At 42.3% G+C, this 23,370-nt stretch overlaps 1 protein-coding gene across 1 annotated transcript in view; it reads right to left on the bottom strand.

Annotated features, from left to right (window-relative positions):
- Positions 1 to 23,370, bottom strand: part of PEX14 (peroxisomal biogenesis factor 14) — a 74,238-nt gene that overhangs the window by 3,444 nt on the left and 47,424 nt on the right. The window contains exons 4-8 of the mRNA XM_021374640.1: positions 14,664 to 14,786; positions 8,092 to 8,177; positions 5,601 to 5,703; positions 4,248 to 4,345; positions 408 to 499 (exon numbers count right to left, since the gene is read on the bottom strand). Coding sequence (XP_021230315.1) covers positions 408 to 499; positions 4,248 to 4,345; positions 5,601 to 5,703; positions 8,092 to 8,177; positions 14,664 to 14,786 — 502 coding nt within the window. The remainder of the gene's footprint in view (positions 1 to 407; positions 500 to 4,247; positions 4,346 to 5,600; positions 5,704 to 8,091; positions 8,178 to 14,663; positions 14,787 to 23,370) is intronic.

Here is a 23,370-nt window from a genome sequence, read left to right as displayed (position 1 = left end):
CTGGCTCTCCCTAGCCATGAACAGGTCACACGAACTGTATCCACCAGTGGTTCTCTCTGTAACAGAACAGAGGTAGCTGGCTCAGATGCAGCCAACCCCTCAAACTAGGTGGCAGGCATCCTCCCTGTTGTGAATGGCAGAGAATTTCTCTATCAAAAACAAAAAGCAAAAATCCTAGTAATTATTAATTACCCAAAGCGCTCTGTGATTTAAGGAAAATTGAAAAGCATTCTGAGACCTGCAAATAGAAAGTGATAGTGGAGTGCAAAGTGGTATTATTAAAATAGCAATAACAGGATATAGAGCTAGTTCCTGCTGGAAATGCTCTTCCTCTCTATGATTGAGAGAATCCCAGAAAGCAACCCTTCCCCACACAGCCATCTTCTATCAATGTATTCCATCCATACCGGTTCAGGAGGAGTCCTTTTAACGAGTAGATCTCAGATTTCAATTCGTTAATATTCTGTGACTCCAGAATCCAGTTGGTGGAAGTTGTGGCCTATAACATGGAAAAAAGATGCAAAGATCAAAGAATGAACTGAGATATAGCTCAAAAATGTCACCTTTTTTTCTATCTCATCTTCTCTCTCCTCCCACCTGGGAATCTCAAGCGCTGAGGATAAACTCTATCCTTTAAAATCTCAGATCGGAGCAAAACAACCTCCACAACGAAGAAGGACCTGAATGGATCCCCACAACGATCAGAAATAATAACTGTTTCAATGAGCTCCAACAATTCAAATATTTGCTTTTAGTTTTGGGGACTAATTAATCTTGTTTCTAACAACCATTGCTGAAGCATCTCAAGGGGACCTTTTTTTTTTTCCTGTAGAAGGCAGCCAGCACTTTTGAGAATTCAGATGAAGCAAGCTCTGTACAGCATGCTTTTCACCAATATGTCAGACAGAGAAGAATACACAAAGATGTAAACCAAATTATTTGACATAGACCTACAGAATGATTTCTAGGACGAGAAAGGCAGAGGGAGTTGCACTGAATTTGGTCCTTTACTCTTTCCTGTTACTGCATTTAGCTGAGGCAATAGATTCAAATATTACATATTAACAACTGGTTTAAAACTACACCCTCATTTCTCCTAGATCATGAAATGAAGAGTCAATTATCTGCATTCTGTGGTGCTTAGAGGTGGACTGATAAATTACGCCTGAAAGCTCCAAAAACTTTCTGCACTAGATCTGAACAATTAGAGCTACGCTTGAGTTACCAGATTGTATCTCCAGGAAGCAGCTGGACTAGGCACTGTCTCTCGGATATTTCAAAGCAATGAATACAATTTGGTGGGCAAAGACGATAAGTAAGTTGTGGAAGCTGCTGTCAGCACTGCATCAGAATTGCTATGGGATATCAGGCAGAAATTAGAGTAAGGTAATAACTGAAGCGAACATGCTGCAGATAATAATTCTGGCATTTTTTTAAACCCTTTTGGGAACTTGAAAAATGTGAACATCGTTCTGAAAGAGAGCTCACAGTACAGCTACCTCCATCCAAACGCTGTAGCAACTCCTGTAGTGATGGGCTGAGTATGGGACCAAAGAACACTCACTTCTAGCACTTCCCATAGTAATTGTTGCTAAAAGCCAATAGGAATGAATGCATTTGTGAGCATTTCTCCAGAGGTAATCTTAGTAAATTCTCTGATGAAGGAAGCCAGGACTGGAATAACAAAACCCTCCTTCCTGCCAGCTCCTACGAGCTGTAGGCAGGACTGTGGTTTCTCCTTACTACTCCAGACTTACTACAACCAGAGCTCACCTAGTGCTGGGCAGCCCTGAACACTTTCCCAGCCAGCACCTCGCACAGGGACTTCTGGGCTGTGAACCCAGGGAGCCGGGACAGGCTCAGCCTCTAGTAGCTGTGATGTACACAGATGCGTTCCCCTGGGATTCACGCTCCCAGCCCTCAGACAGCAAGAATCCAGGAGCCACTGTTCTGGCTCTCCAAGACCTTGAAAGCTACAGCAGCACGTTAACAAGGGAGTGATTTCCACTCACTGGCCTGCAAAGGACTCAAATTTCCAAAACACATATGGTGCCAGATGCCTAGGATTTAGAAATAAAATCTGACATCTGGGGCTTTTTAGCCAGTCTCTTTAAAAACAGTTGTAGAAAACTCAAGCCTTGAATTTTTATGTACGTTTTTTAATTACTTAAAGTCCTTCTTTTTAATTTTTTACAGCATGCCAGTAGGAGTTTGAAAAGCAGATATAAAAACTTACATTACAGCTGAGAAAACACAGCTTTTATTCTTTGGTTTGTGGGGTTGCCCAAGTTTGTCTTTGTACACATGAGGTTTAGATATCATAACAATGTGTGCTACCATTTCAGTGCGGGGGGTGGAGGGGGGGCAGGAAAAACTTCTTTAAGACTTTCTAAACCACCAAGACTCTTATGCCCTTTTCCCTTCTTAAAGCTCAACATGTGGCCTTAATCTTAACACTTACGACCTGAAAACAGTTTTCCAATTTCCGGACTGGCTCCAGGCCACTGACAGGCCACAGTTCCCAAGGAAAATTGAAGTAGAGTGTTGTGACCATAAACTGACTTTCATGGTTGGGTTTACAGCTGTGCCACTGAGGGATTCCTACTGTACAGTGTGCACACCACATAGTCAGCTGTGGCCCACCAGTTACACACCATCAAAGGGTTTGTATGAGATTAAAGTATAGGTACGGGGAGAAGACAACTGCTCGTACTACAGAGAGAAGATTATCAGGCACTGTGTAAGGGATTTAACAGCAGGAAGAACAGTGCCTCCCTGTACTAAGAGTACTGAAAGATTACTGGAACCTGAATAATCCCAAACCTGTGAGTGAAAGGAAGATGCCATCTCTGCCTGACTGGTTTAAATCCATCCCAGCTCACATCTAACCAACATCTACTGGCTGTGAGAACACTTAGGCCAATAGCTGCAAATTAGTTCAGAGACAAAAAAACTGTCTCATTGCCAGAAAGAAACAATTTTGGTTAAAATTGGTTAGTTAAAAACACAGGTAACAATACAAACCAGCTAGAACCAGTAGCTTTATTCCCAAGTTCAAGACAGGAGGCAAGGGGAATGTGTAACATGGTTGTGATAGGGCCACCTGGTACACTGAGATGACCAAAATCATCGAAATAGGCAACCAAATAGTAAGAATGTTCAGCTACTACCTGGCCTGGATCTGAACAACTGGCTTAGATAAGTACTTCAACTATTTGCTTGCCTAAACAGGACCATATCATTGTTTTGAATCAAAATTTAAAGGTACAGGTGAAATATGAAAGCATAAAATGACATATTTGCAGAAATAAAGAAAAAGAAGAGAAAAAAAACCCAACTCTGTATATCTGACCTTTATCTTTTGGTCAGTGGACTAACAGGACAATTATTTCATTTCAGTTGCACCTCAGAAGTTACAGAGATGAGAACAGGTCTAAGGCCTCAGACACAAACGCTTCCTGCTGTATAATAAAGCCCTCTTAGAAGTTATATAGCTGTAGTTAGCTCTGAAAGTAATGCCTCCCATTTATTTTCATGGGAACTACAACAGATATAAAGAGCACTTACACTATTTGATAGAGCAAACTGTCAGCTACAAAACACTATTTTCCAGTGCAGACCCCATCTTTAGCTATGCATTGCTGCCACTGATGAACATGAGCCTGCATGCTGTGCTCATAAGAATCTGCACCAGTGGAAGTGACCGCTGTTGCTACTGCTGAAACACAGCATGCACCACCTCACTGTGCTCATGTCCACTGTTTGGTCTACATAAACTTATGTTCAGCGAACGTCGCTGAATGTCAGTGGGAGCAATTTTTTCTATATGGAGGAATTCAGTGACAGACTTTTGCTTCATACACACTTCCACGTCAGACGCCATTCTGTCAGACTGCTCCTCTGCTGCCATCTGCCACACAGCAACGAAATGTAACAGAATATTGGTGGGACGCTTTAACCTCTACTGCCATCCCATCAACATCCAGCTCCGGCGTCGTGGGCCAACATAATAAAACAGGAGGCATTACTTTTGGAGCAGGCCTCGTATTTCACTGGGTACCCAGTAGGAATCCAGTGCTTTAAACGGACAGCCTATGTAGATACCAGATGGAAAGAAACTAGTGGGGACATTACATACAAAGGATGGATTGTGAACCTAATGAGGTGCTTTTCATGTGGACACAAAAGAAGCCACACATCTTCTAGCGATGGCAATGTTCTAAAGGTGAGGAATTGGAAGTGGATACCTTAGAAGCAGCCAGTTCTTGGGTGAGCTCCTGGATCTTCTGTTGTTGCTGAATTAGCATTTCTTGGACAGCTGCTAAAGTTGTCTGTAACTGAGTCACTGCGAGGGAAAAAGCAGGAGAGTGTTAAACTGAGATACATACACACATGTCCTTCCTGCTGTCTAACTACAAAGATGCCTCTATTCCTACTATATCTAATTTATCTATGCCCGCCTGCTCACTTTAATCCATATGATTTATCTGCACTATGGGTAATCTACCTGCACTGCATCTAACCTCCAGTATTTCTAGTTTATCTTTCCATTGTATAGATGTCTATAGCCCACAGTATATCCGTCCAAAACCTCTCCCTTCTAATTATATTGGTTTATGATTTGTACATCTCCGTGAACTTACACAATGTTTGTATCATTTATCTAGCTCGGGCCTCCCACAGGCAAACTCTAGGGCTAGCTCCAACCTGGAAAGGGGCTGGTCTCAGGACAGACCTTAGGGTATCATGAGGAATGAAAGATGCTTATCTTCACACCTGCCACTAAAAAGTGTAATTAGCATCCTCCTGCTTTCAGCCCACCAGCTTTTTCACCCCGATACTTTTAGCAAACACTACTGAAAATCACACTTTTTTTCCATCCCATCAACAGCATATACTTTGTCCATTTTTCCTTTTAACTCAAGAAAACACCCAGTATTTCACTCCTACATCGTAGCAAAAACTGATGAACAACTGCTAGACTCCAACTCCAGTTGCAGGAGAACTTTTTCTACTTTGGCACTTTATCCAAAGCTTCCAGGCAGTAAACAAGCTGATAAAATAAAATAAAATTAAAAACTCTATTGGTGTGACAGCTAACAGCTAATCCAGACCATCATTAGGGCATCAGGTAATGAACAGGCACCCTATAGAGTCAATAACAGAGAAGGTGGCCAAGGTCAGGGAGGCACAGTAATTACAGACTCTCCTGACCCTGCGCTGGATTTTCAGATGGAAAGTGGGGGGAAAACACCAAAAAAAAAGCCCCTGAAAACATCAGAGAAGCAGAAATTAAAAATGAACTTTACAGCCCTCCGAAAGGCTGTCATTTTATTCCCCTTATTAATATTCTGAGGTTGGGAGCCTTTCCGTAAAAACATAATTAATTGAGGCCGCGCCGACAGTAAACAAGCAATTTCAAATTAAACCGAAATGACGGCGGCTTCATTTGCAAATGTGAACAGATTCTCAGAGCAGATAAATGAAGTCACCACATAAAGTGGAGATGTAGGGAAAGAAGAGGGTGGGGGTCTTGGCAGAATGGAGGATCCAGGGAGAAAGGCTTTGAGGGGTGAATTGATGGAGTCATTAATCTTTACCTGTCTGTGTCACACTGCCACTCATCTCAGCAATGTTTGACTCAATCCTCTGAAGTTGTTTCCTATCTTCTTTGCCTCCCATGATGAGAGGGAGTAGGTATTTCTGCATGGAGCACATAAATTTTTTTAGGAAACAGGGATATGCAAAACAAATTTCTAATCTTTCTGAAACAACCTTGAAGCCCACTATCCAAACCTCAGCCTTTATCACAGAGCCAGGGATCATTTATCCACACACCTGGCTGAAGGAAGAGATTCCTTCTAAAGTGGGTACTAAGAGAAATTGCAGAAGAGAAGATACGAGTTTTGCGGTTATATTTTTGGGGGTGCAGAAAAACAGCTCATAACTCTGTGTAATGTCTCCTGAGAAAACTACGTCTAGAGAAAATGCTATGACATATAGGATACACTTTCAGATGTTATGCTTGCAAATGTAAGGATGCTAACAATATTTGAGCTACATCAACAAGGCAAGAAATACAGAAGCTGGACAAAGAGGGGAAAGGACCTGGAAAGGACAGAGGAAGCACAAGAGAGGGAGCAAAAGTTGTTATAAAATGTTGGGAACCCTGGTGTGGGAGGGTTAGAGTTGTGGAGGGAAAAGCAGAGATCTGGAAAAACAGAGATGTGAAGAAAAAGGAAACAGAGCAAAGCTAAGGACAGTAAGAGAGAACTAAGGAATCTGACTAAAGGGAGAGAGAACCTAGCTACCACAGGAAGGGAGGCAGCTCACTGAGCCTGCACACAGCCATAAATCTACATCATTCTGCCCTTGCAGAGGATGGTCTTTGCCTAATAGATCACAATTCTCCCCCAACTACCACGGATCCTTCTGCCAGCACTACTCACAGGAATTGAATATGCACTCCAAGATGAGCACACCCAAGTACAACAAACAGCAGGTGAAGAAGAATGAGAAGAATGCTCTAGGATGTGGAAACAACCCTGCTAGCATCTATCAATTCTTCTTCATCCTGGCTTTTGATGCACACACACACACACACTGTAGGGGCATGCATTCAGAACCCTTTCTGAGAGAGAGCTCATTATCCAAACTGACACGTGTGGGACAGCACTCTTTTACACTTAATAGCACTGGTTTAAGATTTCACTGTCGCTGTACACAGCTCTTACCCTCACAACGCATATGTGTGCACATATGTTTGCACTCAGACATTCTGAAAACTAAATAGCTTTTGATGACTTTCATAAGCAGTTCTCTTTTAGTTCTGACAGAACACACATGGACAACTATGTCTTATCCTAGCATCCTATCTTTCATGTAGAAATCACTATTTGCAAACTCCCTCAAAATGCCATGAAGGGCAGAGGGAATTTATCAACTGTCTCCAAAGATTTCTTACTGCTATAAAACAATATGGGTCTCTGTTAGGCAGACAGTATGTCTTATGAGGTTTGGATAGACAGCAAAGCAAAATCTGTAAACAAAGAAAACAGCAGTAGGATGCATTAACAGCATTAGTGACATTATGCCAAAAATTTTATGTAAATCATCAATATGTGTTAGGTATGTGCCACTTAGTAACAGCAATATGTTAAGGTCTGCAAGGCCCAGCAGCTGTTGTCCTAATATCTCTCTGGACACTGATCAGCCCCACCACTCTTCACCAGAATGAAAAGATCAGTAAGGCTGGCATCACTTTCATATAAAAAACAAGGGGATACCATAGTTCAGAAAAAGCCATCCTCTTATGTCGTGTAACACTGCTTGCATAAATGGAACATGTTGCTAAATCTGGCCTCCCTCTCTTATTTTAAGACCCAAGAAATTAATGAGAGGATGGGATAAGAAATTTAGTTTGAAAAGAAAGAAGGCCAACTCTTGATTTATATGAAAAAAAAAGGCAGTAGCATTATCTAATGTCACTTACCACAATGTTGAAAAGCAAATCCAGAATGAATGAGTATGTTAAATCAGAGAAACATTGCACAAGAAGTGAGGAGAGGCTCCTGTCACAGTGGTACACAAGAGAACACACACTTGCTCTATGCTGGCCTAAGCACTCTGGAGTATAACTATGGGATGTATGGCGGAGCTGGAAGTTAGCATCTTCTTTCAACCTTCTAATCAGTCAAAGAAAACTTTGTTAACCCAGGGTGCAGGATCAGCAGAGCACAAACCATTAGGCTTGGATATAACAGTAATATCTGCCAGCCCATGCTGAGAAAATCCCTTTACAGACCTGTGCTCAGTTTCAATAAGTTTTTATTTACACGTGTGATGAAAATGACCTTGCTTCTAGCAGTTAAGAGATCCACTGCTGAAAACTATTTTTGTTTGCTTGCCATTTTTTGGCTGTGCATTTTCATGTGAAGTGTCTACATTCCTCAGGTATACCAGTGTCAGTGTCAGTAAGAGCTGAGATGCTTCATCAGCTTAGAACCAAGGTGAGCATTTGGACACAAGCAGCATGACATCATCCTCTCAGAGTATACAGTAAGCTGTTGGGAGCAGTGAGAGAGACATTACCTTGTAAAGTTGGTGGAAGCCAAATGCAATTCCTGCCATTATGATAGCCAAAGCCCCATAATCTCGCCATCTGGAGCCAGGTGGACCTGAAAGCCAAAATCAAGAAATAATCAGAGGAAGAAGTGCAGGTTACAACATTTTCAACTTTCTGCCGATACGTCCATTTTATCAGTGAAAAGAGCACTGAACAATGCCAGTTCTATTTCTTAGCAGGCACAGACTTAATGGATGGGGCATTAGGATGCTGGTAGCCCTGAGGTACAGCGTGTAGGCTCCTGTCCCTACAACTCTGAAGCATCTGTCCAGACCTCTTCATTGACAATGGCCTTGCTCAAGGTGTCAGAGGGAGACAAATCACAGCAGCTGTTTCTCCCTACTCTCTCCTTGCAGAAGGCACTCTGAACCTTACTGCATGCGCCCCAGACAACTGTGGTAGCAGTGCTAGCTAAGGTTAACTCATTACTTGAATACCACTTCCTCTCATTACTGCAGTTTTTGAAAATGGGGACAAAGCCAGAGCCTCAGAACAGTGCAGAAAAAAGGAAGAAGGAAGTGTTAAGTGGAAGAAGAGAAAACTGTTAGGGCAATAAATGGGTTTACAAACACTGTATCAGCAGTTACAGACATTTTGATAAGGAAGGATACAGTGCCTTTCGAGCCTGTTACTGTGAGTAGGGATCAAAGCACACATAAACAGCAAAGACAAAACACAGAATTAAATACCTAAAGAGAGATAGGTAAAGGAGAAGAGAAAAGCTTGAGATATTTAACATACAACTCTGCACAGGAGCATAAAGACTCAACAGAGCAAAGCACAGACATGGCATACTCTGCTCCTCCAAGCAGAATCAGAAGACACCTGTAGTTTTCCACCAGCTTTATCCTTTCACCTCCCTCACAGTTCCCTTAATGAATCTTGTACTGCCCCCGGTTTTCTTTAATAAAGAGGATGCAGAGTGATCTTTCCTGAAGTTCAGTGGCAGGATGTGGGCAGAACTGATGAGGAGGAGGCTGGTGTGCAGTCTCTAACCAGACAGATCCAACTATGTATGTGACCTGCGATGTCTAGGAAATGCATTCTGTTCTCCAAAGTTTCAATTTGTGCTCAGCCGGCTGACAGGGCTGGAAGCTCGTCTCCTTTCTGCTTTGTTCACCTATTGTGGTTTTTCCTGTTGCAGAGATCTTCAGTAATTTCATTGCAACAGTTCTAATCCCAGCCCTCATGTCCTACAGACAGGTACTGACCCAACCACAGGCACCTCCAGCTTCTTGCTACATTTAGGATACGGTTTCTCAGATTATCCACTGGCCAGAAATCTGAACACATTAAAGCAGCTCTGCCAGAACCCATGAACAGAAGCACCAGCAGTATTTGGGGCTGATTTGGCTGCAGTATTGGAACTTAGGCACACGATCAAATTATCATAACTTTTTAACATAATGAATCAACACACATCAGCTAAGCTGCAGTAACTGGCTGCGTACATGTCAGGATTTAAAATGATCTTTGGCTAGCCTTGCTGCAAACCCCAGCCCTCCACCCCAGCTCCTCATCCTCACTCTGCTCCCACGGCCATTTCTGGTACCTGAACTCCGAATTCCCCCCAGTGTCCAATTTCTGCCTTGAACTCCTGGCTAAAAGCATCTTTCCGTGACAGTGCTGAGCTGCCCACTGCAAACAGTTAATGAAGCTCAGAGGTCAGTGCATCCAGCTGCGGCCTGTCCCGGGCTGTCCCCAGCAGCAGTGACCTCGGGGCAGGATGGGAACACCTGTAGCACCCACCACTCTGCCCCTTCACCTCCCTCATCTCTCGCTCCGTTCTTGTAATGCTGGAGCTAAGAACATTTTATTGCCCCCTGGTTTTCATTATTAATGAAAAGGGACCGGATTGATCTTTCCGAAAGTTCAGAGAGTCTATAAAGACAAGAAGCTGAAATGCCATTTTACTCGTTTTAGAGATGTGTGAAATAATTCTGTCTTGTGGCAAAAAAAAGTGAGGGGGGTGGAGAGGAAAACCCAGCGCGTGAGGGACACAGTAAAGACTCTGCGTTGACCACATCAATATTACGATGCTACGAAGAATGTCACAGCTCTGCCCGAAATCCACATTCCATCTTCTTTCTGTCTGTGGTGGAGGGAGGGCTCGAAGTGGCTCAGCTCACCCTGACTTCAAATTCCCCACTTGTAAAGCTGGGAAAAAAAAAAAACAGAGGAAGTGGAAAAGCACTGACAGCCCAGCTACCCCCTGGGCACTGAAACCCTTCCTGAAGAGGCACGCCACCTATGGGGATGCACTGAACCTTTCTGCCTCGGAGACCCTGGAAAGGACACAGGCATTTTCTCAGCTGTAACTCTGTTTCATTTGCAGTGGCAACTGTAAATTGCACTTCCTGAGCAAACACTATTTTGAAGATCCCCACTCACCTCAGAATTAGTTTTCCTGACATCAATTAATTAGGCTTTGTGCATCCAAGTAAGGTCAGCCCCTCACTAACAACCACATATAAAACCGCAGAAACTGAGGCCAGAAAAGGTGATTTTCTGAGAGCAAACAGTGAACCCACGGAAAGGAGCTGAGAGAGAGGGAGAGAGCGACGGGAGTCTGGATTCCAGTCACCGTTTTTAACTGTAGAAAAGAAAAGCCCGTGTTTTACAGCCTCCCTCCTAATGAAGACACAGGGGCAGGAGGAGATCCAAAAGGCAAGAAAACCCATCACAGCTTATTTGAAAGGCGGTGTAAAATCTCTACAAAATAGCATACATGGAGACCACAGACACCATGGGGAAGAGCACAGGCAATACCCGAGCGAGCAGCACGCAGCTCTGCACACCTAGCTCAGGAACTCCCCTGAGTTTGCATGTAATTAGAAAGGTTAGAAAGGTAAAAAAATATATAAACCCAATTAATCATTTAAATACTTAAAGTCAGATTTTTGTCCTCACTGCTGGATTAGTATATTTCATAACGCCAACAGCAGACAACCCTGTTTTTTTTTTTTTTTTTTTTTTTTTTTTTTTTTTTTACTGGAGGTTCATTTTAGAGCATGTTTAAACTAGTCAGATTGAGTGATGCTTCCAGCAACTAATCGCATGTCAAATAAAAGATATTTTATGTAATAAATTACCGCTACAAGTAATTCAAATGTCATTTATCAGTTTTATTATCAGTCAGGCAAAGTCTTGTTTCTCTACATTAATCAAATTCAAGCTTTTTTTAAGCTTTTTTTTTTTTTTTAAGCAGTTTTGACACCTCTTGGCAAAAGTACAAACCGGAGGGAAGGAGTTACTCCTCCAGAACAGGGAGGGGAACTAGCAGAGATGGTATTAAGCTAAAATACAGTCTCTACAAACTTTCAAAGCATCACTCTCTTCTCTTTCCCCCTGAAGTTACTTAAACCAAACCCAGGAGTTCAGCATACAAGAACTGTGCTACTGTGAATGCGTACAAATACACCTCTTGAACTCCTAAAGAAAAAGAAAGCACTGCCACGAGTAACAAGTGTTTCCAATGAAAGATTTGAATGTTGAGTAATACGTACACCAACAGTAGAATTTGAGCAAAAGGAAGTATTTGTGTGGTATACATTATTTCCTGCAACTTTAAAAACAAGAGCAGCCTGAATTGACTACAGCAGGAGAAGATCAAGCAAATAAAATAAACAAGTTCACAGGATTTATTGGTCTGACTCACAAGAGTGGACATCTTACACTGGAGCTGCTGGCAAGATCACCAACTCAGCTGTTTGCTCGGCATGAACTCCTGAGATGGTTCTGAAGCCATCCTGAACTTCTGCACCTGTAACCCACAGTTCTAGCAGTTTTTAAACACAGACACAATGGTGGTAGGGGAACAGAGAGAAATCAGGTTTCTCAAGTCGCTAGCTACTGCACTGCGGCACAGCACCTCAACTCTTTCTCTTCTTCTTTTTGCTCTGGAGGTGTAATTTTCTCTCTCTAGTGTCATGATTTGGTCTAGAGGTGTCAAAAATGCTCAGAAAAATTTAAAAAATCAAACACAAAGTGTTTCCCAGTTCTGAGACCTAACCTCCAGCACACCAGCTGCTGCTTCACAAGAAACTCAGACGTCTTCTTTAGGAAAAGCACATGGAACCAATAATCTTGTCACCACTTCCAGTATTAAGATGTTCCCACCCACAAATCAACCTTTGGATTCAGCAGTCTACCTATTTCATTAGTCCTTTAGCTATTGACATTCACTGATGCTCGCTGAGTGTTTATGCAGACCAAGCAGTGGGGGTGAGCGCAGTGAGGAGCACGGTGGTGCGGTTCAGCAGTGCTGACACTGGCAGCAGTCTCTTCTGCTGTTGTAGACTTTTACAAGTGTGGCATGCATGTTCTTGTTCATTGCTGGCAAAAATGCACAGCTAATGGTGGTGTCAATGCTGAAAAATACAGCTTTGTAGCTGAGAATCTGCTCTATTAAACGGTATTATTGTGCCTTTTCTAGCTGTTGTAGTTTCCATGTAAATAAATGGGAGGCATTACTTTTGGAGCAACTTACCTAATGAGCTATTTCTTCTTTTTATACAACCATTTAAAGATTAAAGTTAAGCAGAGGGTCTACAAAGAATGGCTAGGGAGGGGAGGAACAGCATCCAATCAACCTATTGCCACTGCTTCCCAGATGTCGTGGGCCGCTAAACGAGGCTGGCTCACAGGCAAAAGCTTTTGGTTCAAATTACTTAAAAAGCACAAGTTGGATCACAAAGCTAGAGAATAAGTTTACAATCAAAACTCCTAAAAAAAGCTCAGCTTTGGTGGTATTTTTATTCACCTTCAGTTTCTAAGCATTACAGAATAATATTTTCAGACCTCTCTTTGGAGCAGCTACTGGGAACTTTTCGATTTTTAAATATTAGTTAAGATTCTTACCCACTAACAAGAAATAGGGAGCTGGTGCTCTGAGGAAAACCAAAATAGTAAAAGGGAAAAAAACTGAAAAAGCTGCAAGGGTGAACAACAACAACAACAGCATTTTCCAGTTTGAGCTGCACGCTTCTCTCCTGCTGTCCTTGTATTAGCAGAACACTACAAAGTAAGAGAAAATCGACTCTTGCACTGCTCGGTTCTGATAGGAGATAGCTGAACAACCAAGTGATGGCACTAACACAATCTGACATTGATTCTTTGGCAATTTTGCTGTTTCTTCAGATTTGTTTTTCCACCATTTTCTGCGAACTTCAGGTATCAGCTCAGCAGGCAGAGTTCAGTCCTGGAGCTCACCAGCGCACCCCAGTACAACTGTCAGAAATGTTCCAGTTCTGAACCTAACTCCATCACAAATGTTTTTCTTCCCAGATTGTGGCAAACCAGAGTCTTTCATAACCCAGAGAAGGAGTCCAGTATTATCTCTAACAATAGCAAAACTATGTCGTAAACAAATAAACACAGCTCTAAGCAGACTGTTACATCGGCCAGTATCTGGGCTAGAACTGCTTAGGAACAATATCAGAATCCAGTTCCTAATACTCGGCAGGTAAGTGAAGTGCTTTGCAAACTGCCAGCCACACATGTGAGCTGAACAGCTTCTTTTGATGGATTTTTAATGGTGTGTACTTTGGTTTTTATTGTTTGGAGCTTAGATACTTTTTTGCGAGGTTTATTTTAAAATGCAAATGTATATGTAAATTTTAAGCCTACAGAGATTATGTTGGGACTTTAAAAATTCTCTGAGAGTGCATTTTGTACACAAAATCATACAATCCTATCCACTCCGTCTATGCGGAATTTCTGCTGTCATCTCTTACATTAAGATTGAAGATAGAAATCTTGATAAAAATAAGTGTCACTCCTAACTGTTTATTATTATTTGTGACTCGAAAGCACTCTTACAACTCTGTCACACTGGCAGTACATCGTGTCAGACCTCAAACTCACACATGGGAAGTCACAGACTAAGTCTGGTCTACTATTCCTGCTGAAAATAAATTTCTTTCAAGTAACTCTTCAAGGCATTAACTGTTCAGTCACTTGGCTAGTTAAGAAAATACGTCCTCAAGCTAGGATTCAAAACCTGGTGATGATGTGCAGCAGATAGCTCACTGAACAGAGCACAGATGTAGTAATGCTGCACTTTCATATCACCTTGCACCCTAGAATCTATCAGCTCTATCCTATATCAATGATCTATATGTTAGAAAACCCTACTGCAGAAGGGAAGCATGACCCTTAGTTTTAGAAGGGAAAACTTTGTCCTATACTGGCTAAATGCTTTTTCAAGTCCTTAGAGCAAGCCAGAAGCTAATTTCTATCGACTATGACCCTTCATGACAAGAGGTGTCCTAGGATGGTTTTTGTCGGTTGTTTTTTTTGTAGACCGTGATCATTTGTGTCACATTTTCCTTGAGTAATACGGTCTTGTGGCTCCATCTTGCCACAGACATCGATAGCTATGGGATGCACTCAAAGTAACATTCAGTATCAGATTCTGAATAAAAATTACAGCATTAATTGAACTGAAATCCAGGATCTGGCCCAGAAACGGGTGAAATTTCTGCAGACATCACTGTAGAAAGCAACAGGACCAGATGTTTTTCAAGGGGTTACTTACTATATACCACAGGGTGAGCAGGCTGAGCTGGCACCAGCTGCGAAGAAGGACCTGGGGACTGCGGCTCATCCGTGCTGGTGCCCGACTGCTGAAAAGCCAGGTCAATTTCTTCATCTGTCAGGCCTGGGGGAGCAGAGGAAATGAGATCACTCTAGCACCTTTACCCACTTGATGCACGCATAATTAAATTCCAAAGCAAGGCAGAACCCTTTCAAGCTGCAAAGAATTTTGTCACCAACTTGAGCAGTACTGCCTCCCCAATTTTGGATTCACTGGAATCTCTCCCTCTCTCTCTGCTGCAATTTAACCTTAAGCGACAGAATATTAGCCTCAACGCTGCTTCCAAATGTGGCTCATTCAATTTCCTTAATTTATCCTTGAGTTTATTGCTGCTTTTGAAGTAGCTTTCTATTGCAATTCTCCATTCTTCCTCCGAAAAAAAGATACCATCAACTGCAAATGTGGCTCATTTTAATCTGTAATGGTGTAAAAAAAAAAAAGAGGGGAAAAAACTAACAATAATGCATGAAAACAGACAGGGAAACAAAAAACTAATTATTGGGTTAGACGACTAATTAGTCTAGATCGTTTCCGAAGACGGGAATAATTTGCTTTATTTTATGACAAATGCAGAAATAAAAAGAAAAAATCAGGACTGACTGTGATTAGTATGAATGGGACACAGAATGCAAGGAGGAAATAAAACTATAACAAAACAGATCAAAACAAGGCCAAGCCCAAACTTTCAGCTCAGCATCACCCCAGCCTACTGCTGCCTGATTAGACTGCCCTAGGGCAGCCTGGTTTTTATTTCACGCAGAGCTGTAGTCACACTGCACACATGGAACACGTTGGTGCAGTCACTCCTGCCATCAGGAAACGCCAGGATGACCATCCGTAATTGGCCACAACATGTGGAAAGGATTTAGCCAACAAGGGGGAAAAGAAAAGCAGCTAAGGGATTCACGATGACCAGCATCTGTGAAGAAAGAAGCACAGCTGGATTATTTTCTCTAACAGGAGAAAACATCCTCTAGAAAAAGAATTCAGTGCTCAGATGGCAACCATGATGTGGGGCAGGACAGCTGGGTGTTATTTGTATGTTATTTTCCTGCACAGAAGCAAATACAATGCCAGCGGCCCTGATATAAGAAACATCTGAAGCGACTTGAGGCTTTCTACTGCACATGCAGCGCGCATGAAAAAACATCCAGGGGTTGGAAGTGCAGCTACACATCCAAGGGAAGAGATTTAGAAAAGAAGGGGCAGACCACTGGATTCTCACATGGGTGTTGCAGGGATTAAGCGTGAATATGACAGCAGTGGGAGAAAATGGGCAATTTCTTTCGATTCATCATCTACACTTGAGGTCCGCGAAGGGAGAAGTGAGGTGATTTCTCTAGCATCGCAGAGTACTGTCAGTGTCAGAAACAGCACCAGGAACCTGAAGTTCCTAATCCCTGGTGCTGCAGCCTCGCCAAATCCCCTCTTTATGTTTATTTGATGCATGCCTCAAACAGTAAGGAACCAAAACCACACATGGCAGAAGGGAACAAGACTCGCAGTGAGAGTAATAAAAGGCACACGGACACACGTCAACTCAGCCTACTGTTCCGGTCACAAAAGCAGTATTTATGGTGTCTAATCCATGTTAAAAAGATAAGTCCTAGTAAGAAAGAAACCGTTTTAACCAGCTCCTAATTATTCAATATAGGAGAAAGCATAAACAGATGCCAGTGCTGCAGATCACTAGCAACTATGGAATCTCGTCAAGACGGAGACAGACACACAAGATAACGTAAGCTGCTGGCTGCAAACGTAGCTCCTAGCTACTAGAGTGGGGGCATTTTGTTCTACTTCCATGCAAGGATAACAACTCTGAAAATATTTAACACTTAGGAGCATTTGGGAGTTATAGAGGATTCTTTCCTCGTTCTACAAGTGAGCAGGAAACAACACTCACTGCTTCTCAACCACGCTGCCCCTTTGATTCTCACCTTGCTTGAGAAAAGAGCTAAAATACTTTGCAGATAAAATGCCTTCCTATTATTATGCTGGGGCTGCCAGCTAGTGACATTCAAGTACCTCTGCTTCCATTAAAACCCTGCCACATGGTGAAGAATAAGCCAATGTGAATAACAGAATGAAAGGAAACCTTCTGAGTTCCTAGTTTGAATCCTGTGCAATGTACAGCAAATTCAAGCTGTTATTACCTCCCCAGACTATTCTGCCTTATGAAGGTCTCGTTCGAGGTACTAGTGGTGTCACACAAAAGCACATCGCACCTACCTCCCTGCTTCATTACCCGACTAGGAGCGCCGTCACCTTGGAACACCTCCTTTTTATTCACCTGAACAAGATGTTTCCGAGGCCCTGTCATCCAGGCCTCCAAGCGTCAAGGGAATAATCTCCCGGAGCTGATTCCTTAAGCATACATATGGAGTGAATCTGCACTGCACTGAGGCTGCTGTGCATTCAGAAATATACTTGTCTTCATGGCTGTCACTTCTCGCACACACTAACAAAAATGTAAGAGATCTTCCAAGGCCGTCCTTGGGCATTTTTAAGTAACTCATCAAAACTCCTTTTGGATTGATTTTTTCTCAGATTCACTGCCTACACGCATGTATGCATACAGTACGAGTGAGTTTTCTGTGCCCCAAATTATTCAACCCCCATGTACTAACTGCACAGAAAAGTGAGAGTTTCTAAATCAGCTCAAAATGTCACCTGCTCCAATATCTCACCAAGTTGAATTTTATCGTACTTCTTCTATCACTGTATTACATAAAAAAATAACCCTGATTCACGCAACGTTTTAATCTAGCAAGAAGATGGTAACTCCAAAATAATATCACTTCCCTTGGATGCAAAAGCAGTGCCATGAAAACCAGAGCTCTGTGTTTAATACAACCCTCTCTCAAATAGGTACGTCAAGAAAATAACCTCACTTCAACAGAAGAATTGCTCTACATCCATTTTCTGAGCGCTTTGGAAAACAAACGTTTTAGTCGTCCTAAAGTTTCAGCAAGATCAAGACCATGCAGAATGCAAAAGGTTAAAAGGAACAATAAAGGAAACTGCCAATTGTAAGTGAATTATATTTGGCTTTGAAAGCTGAGCCACAGCTATATTATAAAAGGCATCTCTTTGCGTTGTTTACCATCACCCTGACTAATGCAGACCTTTTTTTTTGTTTTAAATAATCTCATGCAAATTAGACACACACTTCCTTCCAGTTGATTGCTATCTGCAAGGAATAATCTAACCGCAGAGGGTACTGAGCAAGGACTGAGCTGAGGAGAAGGATGCAAGGAAGCTGTCTTCACAGCCCTACAGAATGCAAACCTATTCCCTTCCCCCAACCATCCATCTCATTCCTCTTCTGCACCACAGCCTTAGCAAAGAATTAGTCATAATTTTCACAAAGCCTTAAAATTTCCTTTCCAGGCTTCAGAGTGTTGATTTGAATTATCCAGCGCCCACGACTGTTTTGCATTCCAAGGTCCTTGCTGACCCTCCTTTGTGACTGTCACTGCTGCCGCTCAGTTTTCAGGGATCACTCAGCCTCTGTAAATTGTAGTCAAACACAGAATTAGAGAATAAAATGGGTTGTCAAAACATCCTTTGGTGCCTGCACCTTTGGTATCGTACAAAAAGCCCCTCTGCCCAAGAACTCATGTCCTTTTGTAATATCCACTGCTAGTTAATTTAAGGACCTCGCGTACATTAAAATATTTTTCCTCTTATAATCACTCTCAAGTAGAGAAGTACTGTTAGGCATACTCTGCAGATGAGGAAGTGAGACGTACAGATATGAGAGGTGCTCCAAGGGCAGAACCAGACCTCTGGCACAGTCAGAAACTAAAATTCAGGAGATGCGAGCCCAATAAATATAAATCCATCCTTCTTTATTTTCTGGACGAAACACAGCAGCATTTAAATGCAATGCAAAATCCTTGCATGAGCTTAACTAGATGAACTGTTAAGGTTTTTCATCTCCTCTGACACACCAGTGACAACCCCTTTCTTCCTTTCCCATGCTTCTCTCTTTTCTCCTATTCTTCCTTGCTTTGCTCAATCCAGTAATTCATGCAAGATTTTCCCAAGCTAAAGGCAGCATTAGTTGTAGGGATAAAACTTCTGGTCAGGAAGACAGAAAATATTCTGGTGGAAAGAATTAAGAGCCTTTTGTGTTTTTCCAGCTTTATTAGCTCTCTGGCAGACCGCCCCGGAGCCATCATCACACCTACCCTTTGCAGAGACAAGCAAAGTGGGTTTCCTGTTGTTGTTTGCCCCACATGTGCACGCACCTTTGAGTCAGAAGAAAACAAAATAGATCTGGACAACTTGTTTAGCGACAACAAACTACACAAGCACGCCAAGCTTGCGCACGGAAGCCCGTGACTAAAAGGAAGACCTACTGCAGACATCTCGAAAGAGCATTACGCTCCTGTTCCTGGAAGCCACTATGTCAACTCTGCTCAGAAAGAACATGGACACATTTTAAAAGAATCATCATAAAAACCTTCTGGGATCTGATCCAGACTAATGATTCCACCTGTTCAGTCAGCTACATGCAGTGCTGTGTGATTCTTTGGATCAAATATTTGTGCTTTCGTCTATGCTGTGCTTAGTTCATCACATTTCCAGAACTCAAAAGGCACACTCTCCCGATCCGTTTTCTTCCACCACCATTCACAGGGCTTTCACGAGGCCAAACCCAACCTACCATTCTCACATAACCGAAGGTCTCAGAAACATCACTGATTTTTTTCTCTTACCCTGCGTTTACACTAAGACACTCTATTTGAATGTAAACATCCTACTGCTGCGCTTCCAACTCAAATACTGTGGAAAGGAGCCCAAACATCAAAGTGAGAACGAGTGGTCTCAATTGTTCAGCAGAAAAACGCAAAAGTAAAAGCCATTTCAGAAGTTACTGAAGGGGCTTTGAATTCTTACAGCTCTATTCATCCGGGAGACTGCTAATTGTGCAGTTCCAATCTTTAAGAAACATGACATACTTACTATTTAGAAGTGATAAAGGTGCTCAAAGCTCAGTAACACAGCACTACCGTAAGGAAGGAAAACCTGCCTGACAATGCAGTGCTAAGAATTACAGCGAGCCCAGCAGGGAGGAAGAGGTTAAAACCCAAAAGTATGTTGGCATTACAAATGTAAATAAATAAATAAACCTGGCAGCAGTTTCTCTTCCTGACCAGGCTTTTTGGAGTCTATAATAAAATGAAGTGTAATGGAGGAGAGGAGGGCAATGTCAGAGGGTGAGGGTTTGGGAGAGAGGTTGTTAAGTATCTCCCTCTCCTCAGCTGTGTTTACTCCATTTACAGGACCCCAGGTGATTGATAGAGGAACGAAAAGCAAGCAGATAGTAACCCCCCTCTGGGAGCATCAGTACAGAGGATAACTCCCGACACCATCCAGAGCCCCAAACCCTCCTTAGGCCACTTGTAATTAAAAGGACAGAGCAAGATATGCAAACCAGAGAAAAAGAAAAAGAGGAATTTTTTTATTTATTATTAACATTTTGTTGGAACAGTGGAGTGCAATAAGGACTCTCAGAGCAGTTAAAAGTCGTCGGGTGACCTGCAGACCCCTATTTCCCAGAGCCTTGTATAAAATTGAATTTTTTAAACATAAATTACACGTAATGACGACACTGTAAAAACTAACAGTAATGGAAAGCTGTGCTGTATTTCATTAGCCTGTATTATTCCGTGCCACCTGATCCAGCCGGGCCTTGTTTATGAGTTAGTGTGTTAGCAGATGCCGATGGAAGCATTTGCTTCGACCTTGCTCTTCTCATTGGGGCATGAAATTACGACGGCAGCACCTTGATATTACAGCCATAAATACAGTAAACTGCAAATTTAAGCCAACGGCTCCTATTGTCTCCGAACATAAAGCTGATCGGTATTTATTTAAAAGGAGAACGAAAAAAAATATTATATATCACCTTGTTTATGGGTCCAGTCCCCCCCCCTCCCCTAATCTGCCTTATTCACTTGGTTAAATACTAAACAAACAAACTAAATCCTCCCTATTTTCTACTGATTAAATATTCTCATGAAATGAGTATTGTCTTCAGAAAACTGGATCAAAGTATTTTCACTCTGAATAAGAAAGGGCAACCTACTTGCGTGGCATGCTTTGGAATGGAAAAAACTCAAACAAGTACCACAACTTTTTCTCCTCTTTTTCTATATAAGGGAAGTTCAAAATACACAATGAATAAGTTGCTTCTGATCACTCATCCATGTTTGCGTGTAACATGTACGTGCACTCGTACAAGAGAGAAATACGCTTCCCTCCAGTCGTTTCCTATTTAAAGATATCTCCCTTGTTAATACTATTTCAAATGGAGGAGGAAAGGTGTAGGAAAAAAAATTGCAGTAAGATTAATGGGAGGAAGAAAAGAATGCCCAGGTCTCCTGCAAGGCAGCAGACAGCATGGAGAATGCCTCACTGTCCTATGGGCATCTGGGGTAAATGCCCCTGTTCACTGACAACGTACCCACTAAAATTTATTAAGAGGGAAAAAAAATCAAACACAAAGGCAAAAGGACATTGTGATATCACAAAGCACATCGCAGCATAAATCACAGCATTATAAGTCAGCGCAAAATGTATTTCCCTGGTAGTCTCAAGGCAGGGAAGATACCGTTTCACTTGCACTAAGAGAGGTCAGGACTTCCTCTTCTAAGTAAAGAAAGCTCCTTGCTCATATGAAGTATGGTATCTCTGCTCCACACAGGAAAAAAAAAGGAAGGGATACCTCAAAGTTCCCAAATACTATGCCATGTATTTCAGGGACCAAAGCAGCAGGAGAAGAGTAAGAGGAACAACGCCCAGGACTCTGAAATGCAGAAGTCCTAATAGATGCAGTACTATCACAGCCTTAACAGGACTTGGACGCCTCATTTTTGAATTAATCCACAGCAAATCTTCAGCAAGCAGCCTGCATAATTCAGCAGGCAAAAACAAAGTTCAAACTACAAAAAGGGCAGCCAGCAACATGACTCTAAATCAAACAGGACATGCCTCAGAAACCTGAAGTGCACTACCAGAAGCTTCGTTACAAAGCTCAGCTACATTCCTGTGCAACTAGGATATGCAAGAACACAGTGAAACTTCATTCTTGGGCAGCTCTTCCTGAAGCACTGTCTGTATTACAGAGGCATTCTAAGAATACCATGATCAGCAAAAATCTGTCTAAAAACAGGGAAGTTTCCTTTTTGTCATCATCCGCAGGTCTCTTGCCTGCAGCCTTTCCTTTCTGCTATCACACACAAGAAGAAGAACAGTATCTGATGGAAAGTCTCTTTCACGTGGACAGTGGTGGAATATATCAGCACCTGCCTGTGTCATACTGTGATGAAGAGACAACACGTGGCTGAGCTGGAAGCCAGTGCTGTAAGACAGGAATGCAGGACATCTCATTCAGCCAGCACCTGACGTAAGAATGCTACCTGGAGAGCAAAAACCCCTGCATATTTTAAATTATGTGAAATGATTATGTACCTTGGGGTTTGAAGGCTTTGAAGACTCCGTGCCAAGATGCCAATTCCCAGGTAATTTATCAGGAATGGAATATAACCAAGGCTCTACCATTAGTTTAAAAGAAGTCTGCGCAGGGCAGAATATCCAGACAATGGAAGAGACGCTACTCCAGTAACCATAGACCTGCCATAATTTGCTACCACTGCTGATGGCCTCCCTAGAAATAAAGCTATCCAGTCAGAGAAAACAAACACCAGGTACACCAAACACCTAAGTTTCCAAGCATACCCCAACCCGTGATCTGCAAATGCTTGCTGTTATTCCTACGGAGAAACAAGTCTCATGGTGACGGTTCTGATCCTCATTACCAGTATCACAATACTCCTCAGGGGCCCCAGAAGGGACTCACTGTGCCAGGGACCGTGCAGCAACAGAGCAGAAGGCAGCCAGGCCCCAAACACCCAACGTCTATGTGAATGAAAGGCTGGCTGGAACGAAATAAAGGAGGGCATGCGTAAAGGAAGCAACTTACCCACAGCACGCAGCAGGTCTACAAAATTTTGTTTTTACCACAGTGAAAACATTCTACATTCTATGAATGTAGAAAGATACTAAATTCTTCTACAGCTTCACTTCCAAAAGTAGAGCAGTTTGGAACACTGCACAACTTAAAAAACCTAATAACTTGACTTCATTACCACAGATTTTAAAAACAGCTATCTCAGACAACATTTGTGCTTCATATAATTTCACTTTATGTGTAGGAAAAATATCTTATTAAACAGCTTGTTGAGCAATAGCAACAAAGTGATTGGCCTTTGGCTACTCTTTGATCTGTGAAAGTTCCTTTAGGAACTTTTAAGGAAAAAGACAAAGGTTGTCCTAAATTCAGGTAAGGTAAAATTGGCAATATAAGAGGTTTGGTTTTGATGCGCCTTCAGAACTCCGATTTTACACTGCATTTCCACCTCAAATGAAACAACTTGAACTAGCACGTCCTGAGAATTCTGGCACTGAAGTAGAAGGAGCCACTGGAGGATCTGCAGTCAGGCAGACAGCTGCAACCCCAACACATCTGTTGTTACTGCAGCAAAAAAGAACCAGGCCAGTCAGGAGTACAAGCCAAATATGGCCTGTGACAAATCTGACCAAGCAAACTGGCTCTAATGTGGAGTAACTCCCAACT

This window comes from Numida meleagris, chromosome 20 (assembly GCF_002078875.1).
Source record: "Numida meleagris isolate 19003 breed g44 Domestic line chromosome 20, NumMel1.0, whole genome shotgun sequence".
Taxonomy (NCBI): Eukaryota; Metazoa; Chordata; class Aves; order Galliformes; family Numididae; genus Numida; species Numida meleagris.
The sequence above is the reverse complement of the archived record's forward strand: the minus strand, read 5'-3'. Positions and strand labels throughout refer to the sequence as shown.